The sequence below is a fragment of the Oncorhynchus nerka genome, linkage group LG10 (assembly GCF_034236695.1).
Source record: "Oncorhynchus nerka isolate Pitt River linkage group LG10, Oner_Uvic_2.0, whole genome shotgun sequence".
Taxonomy (NCBI): domain Eukaryota; kingdom Metazoa; phylum Chordata; class Actinopteri; order Salmoniformes; family Salmonidae; genus Oncorhynchus; species Oncorhynchus nerka.
In genome coordinates, this window is record NC_088405.1 from 78366566 (window position 1) to 78378851 (window position 12286).

General features: G+C 42.5%; 1 protein-coding gene across 1 annotated transcript in view; it reads left to right on the top strand.

Moving 5' to 3' along the window:
- Positions 1-12286, top strand: part of LOC115136039 (cation channel sperm-associated auxiliary subunit gamma-like) — a 32354-nt gene that overhangs the window by 19567 nt on the left and 501 nt on the right. Inside the window, exons 13-28 of the mRNA XM_029671380.2 lie at positions 560-674; positions 789-950; positions 1744-1862; positions 1995-2208; positions 2595-2657; positions 2805-3006; positions 3201-3313; positions 3625-3705; positions 3867-3923; positions 4238-4394; positions 4865-4928; positions 5087-5185; positions 5333-5434; positions 11661-11753; positions 11862-11961; positions 12153-12279. Coding sequence (XP_029527240.2) covers positions 560-674; positions 789-950; positions 1744-1862; positions 1995-2208; positions 2595-2657; positions 2805-3006; positions 3201-3313; positions 3625-3705; positions 3867-3923; positions 4238-4394; positions 4865-4928; positions 5087-5185; positions 5333-5434; positions 11661-11753; positions 11862-11961; positions 12153-12279 — 1868 coding nt within the window. The remainder of the gene's footprint in view (positions 1-559; positions 675-788; positions 951-1743; positions 1863-1994; positions 2209-2594; positions 2658-2804; positions 3007-3200; positions 3314-3624; positions 3706-3866; positions 3924-4237; positions 4395-4864; positions 4929-5086; positions 5186-5332; positions 5435-11660; positions 11754-11861; positions 11962-12152; positions 12280-12286) is intronic.

A 12286-nucleotide genomic window follows, 5' to 3' on the forward strand; every position in this document is an offset into this window, starting at 1 on the left:
AAGGACAACAAAGTCGAGGTATTGGAGTGGCCATCACAAAGCCCTGACCTCAATCCTATAGAAGATTTGTGGGCAGAACTGAAAAAGCGTGTGCGAGCAAGGAGGCATACAAACCTGACTCAGTTACACCAGCTCTGTCAGGAGGAATGGGCCAAAATTCACCCAACGTATTGTGGGAAGCTTATGGAAGGCTACCTGAAATGTTTGACCCAAGTTAAACCATTTTAAAGGCAATGCTACCAAATACTAATTGAGTGTATGTAAACTTCTGTCCCACTGGAAATGTGATTAAATAAATAAAAGCTGAAATAAATGTTTCTCTCTCTACTGTTATTCTGACATTTCACATTCTTAAAAAAAAGTGGTGATCCTAACTGACCTAAAACAGGGAATTTTTACTAGGATTAAATGTCAGGAATTGTGAAAAACTGAGTTTAAATGTATTTGGCTAAGGTGTATGTAAACTTCCGACTTCAATTGTACATGCATGATGCTTGCATGAAGGTAGGTCATATTTGCAGAAAGTCATTGTCTATCGTTTGTCTGTGGTTCCCAACAGTCAAGACCAGGGGATGAGCTACCTGTTCTTTAATGGCTTCCCTCTGGATCAGATGATCAAGTACTTCACTCTGTCCTACCACGGAGAGTTCGCCTTCGTCACAGAGACCGAAGAGGTATGTATATCCGTGTGAAGTACTTTTTTGCTCATTCATTGTGAAATTACGTGTATTTGTGTTACAAATGAGTGTGTGTGAGCATGTTAGTTTGTGTGCACGTGTGTGTTTCAGCTGTGGTGGGGGCAGGAGGGCGTGGACCAGGTAATGCGAGTGCGCCCCTCCCTGGGCTGGCAGGCCTTCTCTAGCCTTCAGGCTCTGAAGGGCGACAGCTCCTACTCCATGACCCACAGCCTGCTCACTGTCTTCTACGACTGGGACAAACAGTTGCAGGAGGTAACCCTATAACTATTATCAATTTATAAACGTGGATTGTGTATCAGTCTCATAGGGATGTGTATGATTAACCAGATTGACAAGTGTATTGTGGTAGAATCAGACAGTTGTGGCAGTCTTAAGATTTGATCACAGTTGTTATATAAAATAGGTTGTACATCACTTGTACAATCTGAGTGTGCACTAGGCCTATTTGTTTTCATGAGAATATACACTGCGTGTACAGAACATTAGGAACACCTTCCTAATATTGAGTTGCATCCCTTTTGCCCTCAGAACAGCCTCAATTTGTCTAGAATGGACTCTACAAGGTATCAAGCATTCCACAGGGAAGCTGGCCCATGTTGACTCCAATGCTTGACACAATTGTGTCAAGTTTGCTGGATGTCCTTTTGGTGGTGGACCATTCTTGAAACACACGGGAAACTGCTGAATGTAAAAAACCTGAGTGCGTTGCAGTTTTTGACACTCAAACCGGTGCGCCTGGCACCTACTACCATACCCTTTTCAAAGGCACTTAAATCTTTTGTCTTGTCAATCCACCCTCTGAATGGCACACGTCTCAATTGTCTGGAGGCTGAAAACTCCTTCTTTTAACCTGTCTTCTCCCCTTCATCTACACAGATTTAACAGGTAACATCAATAAGGGATCATAGCTTTCACCTGGTCAGTCTTTGTAATGGAAAGAGCAGGTGTTCCTAATGTTTAGTTGTCTCAGTGTAGATGTTGTATAATTCCACCTGTGGGAGGTTGACGGTAAACCCTCTCTTTCGTCTCTCTTTCCTCTCGTTAGGTGGTTTACACAGTGGACTCTAAGGGAAAGGGTTCTGTGGTGAAGAGGGAGCTGCCTGTGCCAGAGATACTTTCCTATAGTCACTTCTCGACCACCCCCCGCAAAGTCCACCACTTGGAGTACTGTTCCTTTATCTGGGTTTTCTACTGACTATACATTTTTTGCCGAATATATATATATATATATATATATATATATATATATATATATTACCGTTTTCCTTTCTCCCGCCCTTTCCCCTCTCCCCCCAGGTCGTTCAGTGCCTTCTCTTTTCCCCTGACCTGCCCCTTCTTCTGGGAGCACATGGCAGACCTGCCCCACCCAGAGCCCTACAACCGCATCCAGCAATACCTGACCCGGCCCCCCCTGGTGCCCACCTCCTTGGGCCTCCAGACCACTGCCTCCCTGGCCACCTACCAGGGCCTGCTGCACCACCTGCTCCAACTGCACTCGGACTACATCATGGTAGGCCTATATCAGCCGTCTGTCTGCTCCATACATCGCCCAATCCCAAGTCGACCCCAATTCACTTGTGGAGATGAGAGGATTTCCCCAGGTCCTACAAATGAGAATGTCATCTCGGTCAACTTACCTGGTAAAATAAGGGTTAAAAAACATTTGACCATTATCTACCTCAGATCTCCACAAGTGCATAGAGCGAAGAATCGAGGGGCCAATTTGGGATTGTGTCCTACTCCTTCATTCTCCTTCCTCAAGCTCCAGTGTAAAATTACCGCCTCCCATCAGGCTGGTGAAATCCCTCACCTCAGTGCTGTTGTGATTGCCAGAGGAGGCATTGCTTTTGTGAAGGATTTAACGATACTGACTTGATTGACTTTACCTCTTTCCAGGACATTGGCGACCCCGTCCATAACCCAACCTGGCGCTGGTGGAAGGACAAAGTTATATATGCGGTCAGATTCTTCTTCTAAGAGTTTGACCCTGCACAGAAAACACACACGCACAGATGGATACACACACAAATATATACACCATCTGTCACTCCACATGAAAGTTTCCTTTTACCCCTTAATACCAATCATGTCCTCTTGGCTCCCCAGGACTACTACTTCTACATGGCTAGCAACGGCGTGTCGTCCACAGGCTTCAACGTGGAGATTGGGGGCTACTCCCGGGCCTACATGAGTTCGGAGATCACCTTCCCAGACATGGTGTACCTGGACCGGGTCTCCTCCTTCTCCTTCTCCATCTACATCGCCTGCGGCTCAGCCAAACACCTCTCTGTGGAGGAGAAACCCCGAGGTGGGAGCAGAGAATGGGCTCATGTTCATTAGGCTATATTTAAAAGAAAGTGAATGATGTTTGTACTCAAGTCATACACCAGTGAAAATCATTTCAACATACTAATGAACTGTTTAAGAGCATTCTGTTGGCGTTCCTGTGATGTTGTTTTACGTCATTTGTTGTGTGTCTCTAATGATTGTCGTACCTTAAAGAGCTCAGTGACATCAACTACATCTGGCTCTCAGCTGAGGTATCCAACAACCGCTACATCCATGTGTCTGTGACCAGGAACGAGCTCTTCAACAGAGGGGCCGTGTTATATAAGGTAACACATACAGAAACCAAGCCTATGATACCTCAGTATGTCCCTGACTTTTACAATCTACAACATATTTCTTCATTTTCACATATTTTCAGTTGATCACAGTGGCAGTGTGCTCACAGCTCAGTGTAATATAATATTTGCCATTTAGCAGACACTTTTATCCAGAGCATGCATACATTTTCATATCGGTGGCCCCAGTGGCAATCGAACCCATGGCCCACGACCCTAGCGTGCTCTACCAACTGAGCAAACAGGACAAACTGTATAGTGTTACCATTACAGAACAAAATTTTGTTCTTCCGCGTTCCCAGGTGACTGTGAAAGACAGGGGGCTGTTTCCCGGTCAAGTGCTGGCGGGTGAGGGGCTCCTGGCTTTCAACCTCCTGCTAAGGGTGAGATGCGAACGGCGAGGGCCTGGAACAATATGGCTCATATATTTGACAGGGAATGCTACAACTCTGAATGTTTGGAGATGTTTTATGAGTAGTGTTGTTGAGTCTTCTATCCACCAGGTGTCTCTCTCTCTCTCTCTCGAACTGATGTGTGAATGCAGGTGAGCAGCTCGGAGATGAAGTGCTACCAACAGAAAGACCAGGGGATAGCCCTTAGAGTCAGTATTATGTTGTCTGTACTCCATCTATGCTGTCCTATTTTGTTAGACTCATTTAGTAGGGTCAACTTCAAGACAACCCAATGCATTGAAAACACTGGTGCTATAGGCCATTCAATGCCATCTAATGCATAATTCACATGGCTCGATTATTTTCCTTTCATGTCATCCTTTCCATCACAATTTCAGCAACTATGGTGGATGTGTTACCAGGCTAGCCCAATACAGCTCAGCTCAGCCCTATAGTGTGACCAGGCATACATGTCTCTGCCACCTGTAACTGATATTCCGTTTTGTTTTGCACCACCACTTAGGGGCTGCACAGGGTGCCCATCTACATTGGCTGCCCTCCCGGGAACCGCCTGGCGTTTGACATCACAACCACCCTGGAGCAGTGTGCCAACAACAACAAGCGCTACTTCAACTGCCCCAAACCCGACCCCATCATGCCTTGCTTTTACTACGAAGACCGTGAGACTATGACCCTGAACTAAACCTGATTTGAAATAGTCAACGTTTGCGAAGACATAAGTTTTGACCCTCAACCTAAATCTAAATTGCATACATACATCTTGTACATTAGTGCGGCGGGGAGCACGGCAGTGAAAATGTATAATGTAAGCCCCCTCTAAATAGGAAAAGGGGGATACCTAGTCAGTCAGTTGTACAACTGAATGCAGTCAACTGAAATGTGTCTTCTGCATTTAACCCAACCCCTCTGAATCAGAGAGGTGCTGCAATAATCGACATCCACGTCTTCAGCGCCTGGGGAACAGTGGGTTAACTGCCTTGCTTGGGCAGAAGGACAGGTTTTTACCTTGTCAGCTCAGGGATTCGATCCAGCAACCTTTGGGTTACTGGTCCAACGCTCTAACTACTAGGCTACCTGCCGTCAACTACCTACCCAATTTACATGTCCTCCATTGTGTCTCTGTCTGCAGTATTCTATCCCTTCTTCTTGATCCAGGACATGGTCTCTGGAGAGTCCGAGAGATTCCTCGGGAGGTAAACCCCCTCCCCCTTCATATTAATCTCATCCCCTCTTGTGCTGCCTTTTTGTACTCAAGACATAAAAAGAAACGTCTTTGTGGTTTCTATACATTAATTGCTGTTGTTGAAGCCCATGGCTTGATATCATACTGTCTCTAATTGTTACACTACAGCTATACCTTTAAGGTGGTTGGCGGAGGAGCTTACTCGAAAGATCACATCCGCCTCTACACTCCAGAGGAGGTGCTTATGTATAACAGCCTCAACTACAGGTAATGGAGTTGCACTGGAGCTACACAGGAAAACACACAGGAACCAAATGTATCGTTTTAATATATTAGGACCAGGTTGGTTTAAAATACGATACCAATAGAGATGCATATGTGTGTGATTCACCCTGGTTTCCCTCTGTCCCACAGCTCCCAGAGGACACTGGTCTGGATGTTTGAAGACATGGACAGCAGTGTTAATATCACTAAGGAAGGATTCGTGGTCATGCATGGCAATACAAACAAGATTCGGTAACACTCACCTACACATATATACATATATACACATTATTTCAGCTTTTATTTCTTTCATCACATTCCCAGTGAGTCAGAAGTTTACATACACTCAGTAAGTATTTGATAGCATTGCCTTTAAATTGTTTAACTTGGGTCAATCATTTCAGGTAGTCTTCCACATGCTTCCCACAATAAGTTGGGTGAATTTTGGCCCATTCCTCCTGACAGAGCTGGTGTAACTGAGTCAGGTTTGTAGGCCTTTCTGCTCGCACATGCTTTTTCAGTTCTGCCCACAAATGTTCTATAGGATTGAGGTCAGGGCTTTGTGATGGCCACTCCAATACCCTGACTTTGTTGTCCTTAAGCCATTTTGCCACAACTTTGGAAGTATGCTTGGGGTCATTGTCCATTTGGAAGACCCATTTGCGACCAAGCTTTAACTTCCTGACTGATGTCTTGAGATGTTGCTTCAATATATCCATATAATTGTCCTTCCTCATGAAGCCATCTATTTTGTGAAGTGCACGAGTCCCTCCTGCAGCAAAGCACCCCCACAACATGATGCTGCCACCCCCGTGCTTCACGGTTGGGATGGTGTTCTTTGGCTTGCAAGCCTCCCCCTTTTTCCTCCAAAAATAACGATGGTCATTATGGCCAAACAGTTCTATTTTTGTTTCATCAGACCAGAGGACATTTCAGGTTATGTTGATATAGTACTTGTTTTACTCTGGATATAGATACTTTTGTACCTATTTCCTCCAGCATCTTCACAAGGTCCTTTGCTGTGGTTCTGGGAGTGATTTGCACATTTCGCACTAAAGTACGTTAATCTCAAGGAGGTAGGACACTTCTCGTTCCTGAGCGGTATGATGGCTGCGTGGTCCCATGGTGTTTATGCTTGCGTACTATTGTTTGTACAGATGAGCGTGGTACCTTCAGGCCTTTGGAAATTGCTCCCAAGGATGAACCAGACTTGTGGAGGTCTACAATGATTTTTCTGAGGTCTTGGCTGATTTCTTATGATTTACACATGATGTCAAGCAAAGAGGCACTTAGTTAGAAGGTAGGCCTTGAAACACATACACAGGTACACCTCCAATTGACTCAATGATGTAAATTAGCCTCAGAATCTTCTAAAGCCATGACATAATTTTCTGGAATTTTCCAAGCTGTTTAAAGGCACAGTCAACTTAGTGTATGTAAACTTCTGACCCACTGGAATTGTGATACAGTGAATTATAAGTGAAATAATCTGTCTGTAAACAGTTGTTGGAGAAATTACTTGTGTCATGCACAAAGTAGATGTCCTAACCTCTTGCCAAAACTATAGTTTGTTAACAAGAAATTTGTGGAGTTGTTGAAAACTAGTTTTAATGACTCCGACCTAAGTGTAATGTAAACTTCCGTCTTCAACTGTATATATACACACATACCTATATACATACATATATATACACACACACTCACAGACATACTATTTGAAGCATGTATATGTGTATAAATATATATATATATATATATACACACACGTACACAAATATATACACATATATATATATATAATTATATATATACACACACGTGTGTATATATATATATACATATGTATATATACGCACATATGTGTGTATATATATATACGTATATATACACATACGTATATACACGCAAATCGGAAGGACGCCTTTTTTCACAGACGATTGCACTCTCTCGAAGGAATCTCCAAATGGGTAAAAAAACGGAGATTCTCTCCTCCCAAAGGCACGAAACCATGACTGTGCAACTGGAAACATTTGTGACTGGGAATAATTTTTTTGTAAATTTTTTATTTAATGCACATATATATATATATATATATATATATATATATATATATATATATGTATATATACACACATGTATATACACACGTATACATACATGCAATATATCACAAAAGTGAGTACATTTTTGTAAATATTTGAGCATATCTTTTCATGTGACAACACTGAAGAAATGACACTTTGCTACAATGTAAAATAGTGAGTGTACAGCTTGTATAACAGTGTAAACTTGCTGTCCCCTCAAAATAACTCAACACACAGCCATTAATGTCTAAACCGCTGGCAACAAAAGTGAGTACACCCCTAAGTGAAAATGTCCAAATTGGGCCCAATGAGCCATTTTCCCTCCCTGGTAACACTAACGAGTCACATGACACAAGAATGAAGAATGTCTGGTTGTCAATTGGATACGTTGTAGTAACGTCGTTGCGTGATAGACGGGATACACTGTCTGTTCCTTCCTAACCCTCGTTTGCAGCGGCTGTTGCTAACCCAACGGCTAGGAGGTATCACTTCTGTAGTGAATAAGAGTTCAAAGTTCATACCATTCGCAACCAAAGCTCACGCTGATGTTGGCTTCGTTCTGTAGTTATTATCTGAACCATTCTGACATCGGACCGTCGTCCTCGGAACAGGAGGTTATATTGTCATCAAGGCTTTATATAGGAAAGGAGAGGAGGGCGTGTCGGGCCACTGTTTGAGCAGAGCCCAACCTTATGAAAACCCAAATCTCACATTTTAGAAGCTAAAATCACATTTCATCCCATCACGAATAATTTCATATTCAAACATTTAAATTGAACAACAATTCCATGTGAATCCTATAACTCTGATGTGTAGAATTTCCACTGTTGAGTTTGTAATCTTATCATTGATGAGAATGTCTCAGATGACAACCGAACTGACATCATATTCATTAAGTACCACCGCATATGTTCAATTGGTTGAATTACCAGAATATAGTTCATTTCCCCCACCTTCTGATGTTCCCAGAATCTCAATGTTAACCAAGGGTTTTGCAAATGTAACATCAGTAGGGTAGAGAGAGGAAAAAGGGGGGAAGAGGTATTTATGACTGTCATAAACCTACCCCCAGGCCAACATCATGACAATACTGTACTCTATACCACCTACTGCATCTTGCCATTTTTATGTAATACATATATCACTAGCCACTTTAAACAATGCCACTTAATATGTTTACATACCCTACATTACTCATCTCATATGTATATACTGTACTCGATACCATCTACTGCATCGAGCCTATGCCGTTCTGTACCATCACTCATTCATATATCTTTATGTACATATTCTTCATCCCTTTACACTTGTGTGTATAAGGTAGCTGTTGTGAAATTGTTAGGTTAGATTACTCGTTGGTTATTACTGCATTGTCGGAACTAGAAGCACAAGCATTTCGCTATACTCGCATTAACATCTGCTAAACATGTGTATGTGACAAATAAAATTTGATTTGATTTGATGTACATATATATATATATACACACATATAAATCTACACACGTATGTATATATATATATATATATATATATATATATATACTCATATACACGTGTGTGTGTGTGTATATATATATACATACACATATATATATGTGTATGTATATATATATATATACAAACACACGTGTATATACATATATATACATGTAATATACACTGCTCAAAAAAATAAAGGGAACACTAAAATAACACATCCTAGATCTGAATGAATGAAATATTCTTATTACATTTTTTTTTTTTACATAGTTGAATGTGCTGACAACAAAATCACACAAAAATTATCAATGGAAATCAAATTTATCAACCCATGGAGGTCTGGATTTGGAGTCACTCAAAATTAAAGTGGAAAACCATTACTACAGGCTGATCCAACTTTGATGTAATGTCCTTAAAACAAGTCAAAATGAGGCTCGGTAGTGTGTGTGTCCTCCATGAGCCTCTATGACCTCCCTACAACGCCTGGGCATGCTCCTGATGAGGTGGCGGATGGTCTCCTGAGGGATCTCCTCCCAGACCTGGACTAAAGCATCCGCCAACTCCTGGACAGTCTGTGGTGCAACGTGGCGTTGGTGAATGGAGCGAGACATGATGTCCCAGATGTGCTCAATTGGATTCAGGTCTGGGGAACGGGCGGGCCAGTCCATAGCATCAATGCCTTCCTCTTTCAGGAACTGCTGACACACTCCAGCCACATGAGGTCTAGCATTGTCTTGCATTAGGAGGAACCCAGGGCCAACCGCACCAGCATATGGTCTCACAAGGGGTCTGGGGATCTCATCTTGGTACCTAATGGCAGTCAGGCTACCTCTGGCGAGCACATGGAGGGCTGTGCGGCCCCCCAAAGAAATGCCACCCCACACCATGACTGACCCACCGCCAAACCGGTCATGCTGGAGGATGTTGCAGGCAGCAGAACGTTCTCCACGGCGTCTCCAGACTGTCACGTCTGTCACATGTGCTCAGTGTGAACCTGCTTTCATCTGTGAAGAGCACAGGGCGCCAGTGGCAAATTTGGCAATCTTGGTGTTCTCTGGCAAATTCCAAACGTCCTGCACCGTGTTGGGCTGTAAGCACAACCCCCACCTGTGGACGTCGGGCCCTCATACCACCCTCATGGAGTCTGTTTCTGACCGTTTGAGCAGACACATGCACATTTGTGGCCTGCATCACTTTGTATACCAGGGTTGGCTGGCCTTCTCTAGTCACTCGTAGGCTCAGGCACTAGTATACTTTGATTTACAAAGCCATTTTGGGTTTACTACCTTTTTATTTGGGCATTTTTATTGTTCAGAAATGTGGTGGGTACTCTCTTCGTTCGCTGGACTTTATCCTGCTAACTGTTCCAAATGTCTGAACTGAATTTGGTAAAAGGGCTTTTATATACTCTGCGCCATCATCTTGGAACGCCTTACAAAATACTTTTAAACTGGAAGAACTTGTCCCGATTGGTATTTTTAAATCACTGATGAATGATCTTGAGACTGATTCCCTGACCTGTCAATGTTTTTAATTTGCTGTTTTTGATTTTGTTATACTCTTGTGAATTCTATGGTGATTACTTGTAGTTTTTCATGTTGTTTGTCTGTATTTTTTGTAATGACTTGGCCAGGACGCTCTTGAAAAAGAGATTTTAAATCTCAATGAGCCCTTACTGGTTAAATAAAGGTTAAATAAAATAAAAAATACATACTCACAGTGCATTTGGAAAGTATTCAGACCCCTTGATTTTTCCATATTGTTACGTTACAGCCTTGTTCTAAAATTAATTAAATTGTTTGTTTTTTCTAAATCTTTGCATAATACCCCATAGTGACAAATCAAAAACATGTTTTTAGAAATGTATTAAAAATAAAACAACTTAATCAGATTTACTTAAGTATTCAGACCCTTTGCTGGGTACTTAGTTGAAGCACCTTTGGCAGCGATTACAGACTGAAGTCTTCTTGGGTATGACATCTTTTTTTGGGGAGTTTCTCCCATTCTTCACTGCAGATCCTCTCAAGCTCTGTGAGGTTGGATGGGGAGCATTGCTGCACAACTATTTTCAGGTCTCCAGAGATGTTCGATCAGGTTCATGTCCGGGCTCTGGCACTCAAGGACATTCAGAGACTTGTCTCGAAGTCACTCCTACATTGTCTTGGCTGTGTGCTTAGGGTATTTGTCCTGTTGGTAGGTGAACCTTCACCCCAGTCTGAGGTCCTGAATGCCCTGGAGCAGGTTTTCATCAAGTATCTCACTCATCTTTCCCTCTGGGGAGTCTTGTTGGTTCCAAACTTCTTCCATTTAAGAATGATGGAGGCCACTGTGTTCTTGGGGATCTTTAATGCAGCAGTTTTGGTACCCTTCCCCAGATCTGTGCCTCGACACAATCCTGTCTCGGTGCTCTATGGACAATTCCTTCGACCTCATGGCTTGGTTTTTGCTCTGACATGCATTGTCAACTGTGGGACCTTATATAGACGTGTGTGTCTTTCCAGATCATGTCCAATCAATTGAATTTACCACAGGTGGACTCCCAAGTTGTAGAAACATCTCAAGGGAAGATCAATGGAAAAAGGATGTACCGGAGCTCAATTGAGTCTCATAGCAAAGTGTCTGAATAATTAAAATAGGGTATTTAGTATTGAATAAATTAGCAATAATCTTTGCTTTGTCATTAAGTGGAATTGTGTGTGGATTTGAGGAAAACTGTATGTAATCAATTTTAAAATACAGCAGTAACGTTAACTAAATGTGGATAAAGTCAAGGGGTCTGAATAATTTCCGAATGCACTGTATATAGTCACATACACTGGATAGGTGCAGTAAAATGTGAGTTGGCTATACAGCACAATCAGATCTGGGACCAGGCTACATACTGATCACTGACTGGGCTACTTGTTGATGTGCAGGTGGATGTGTCAGGGGAAATCTCCCTGTGGCAACATGGCGGCTCAGAGCCTGGAAGCACCAGACTATTACTTTGTCATCGAAGTCTCAAACAAGTACGGCTCAAATTTTGCATTACATCTGTGTATAGGGTGTACTTTTTGTCAATGGGTGCACACAAAAGGTCTGATTGCATATTAACAGTGCCTTGTGTTCTTCTTTAGGGGTATAGATTTGAGTACGTACTGTGACTATGCGTTGCGGTTTATACTCCATGTGCATGGATTCCCATTGGACCCCAGCAGAGGCCTTTTCTACATGCTGGTGTGTTCCCTGTGTGTGTCCCAAATTGTACCCTATATAGTGCACAACTTTCTCTGGTCAGAAGTAGTGCACTAAATAGGCAATAGGGTGCAATTTGGGATGTAACCCTGGATTCAAATAGAATAGAACCACAACTCTTTCTGCACTGTTGTCAAGTATTACATTTGGTTGACCTGTCTTTTTTCCTCCAGATGACTCTGGCCACCATCGTAGGAATCCTCTTCTGCTTCATTGTGTATAACTGCTGTGGTCCAGGCTTGAAGAATCTGTTAAAGGCAGCCTACCATGCCACCAAGCACAGGAGCCACGCAGTACATGGTAAACC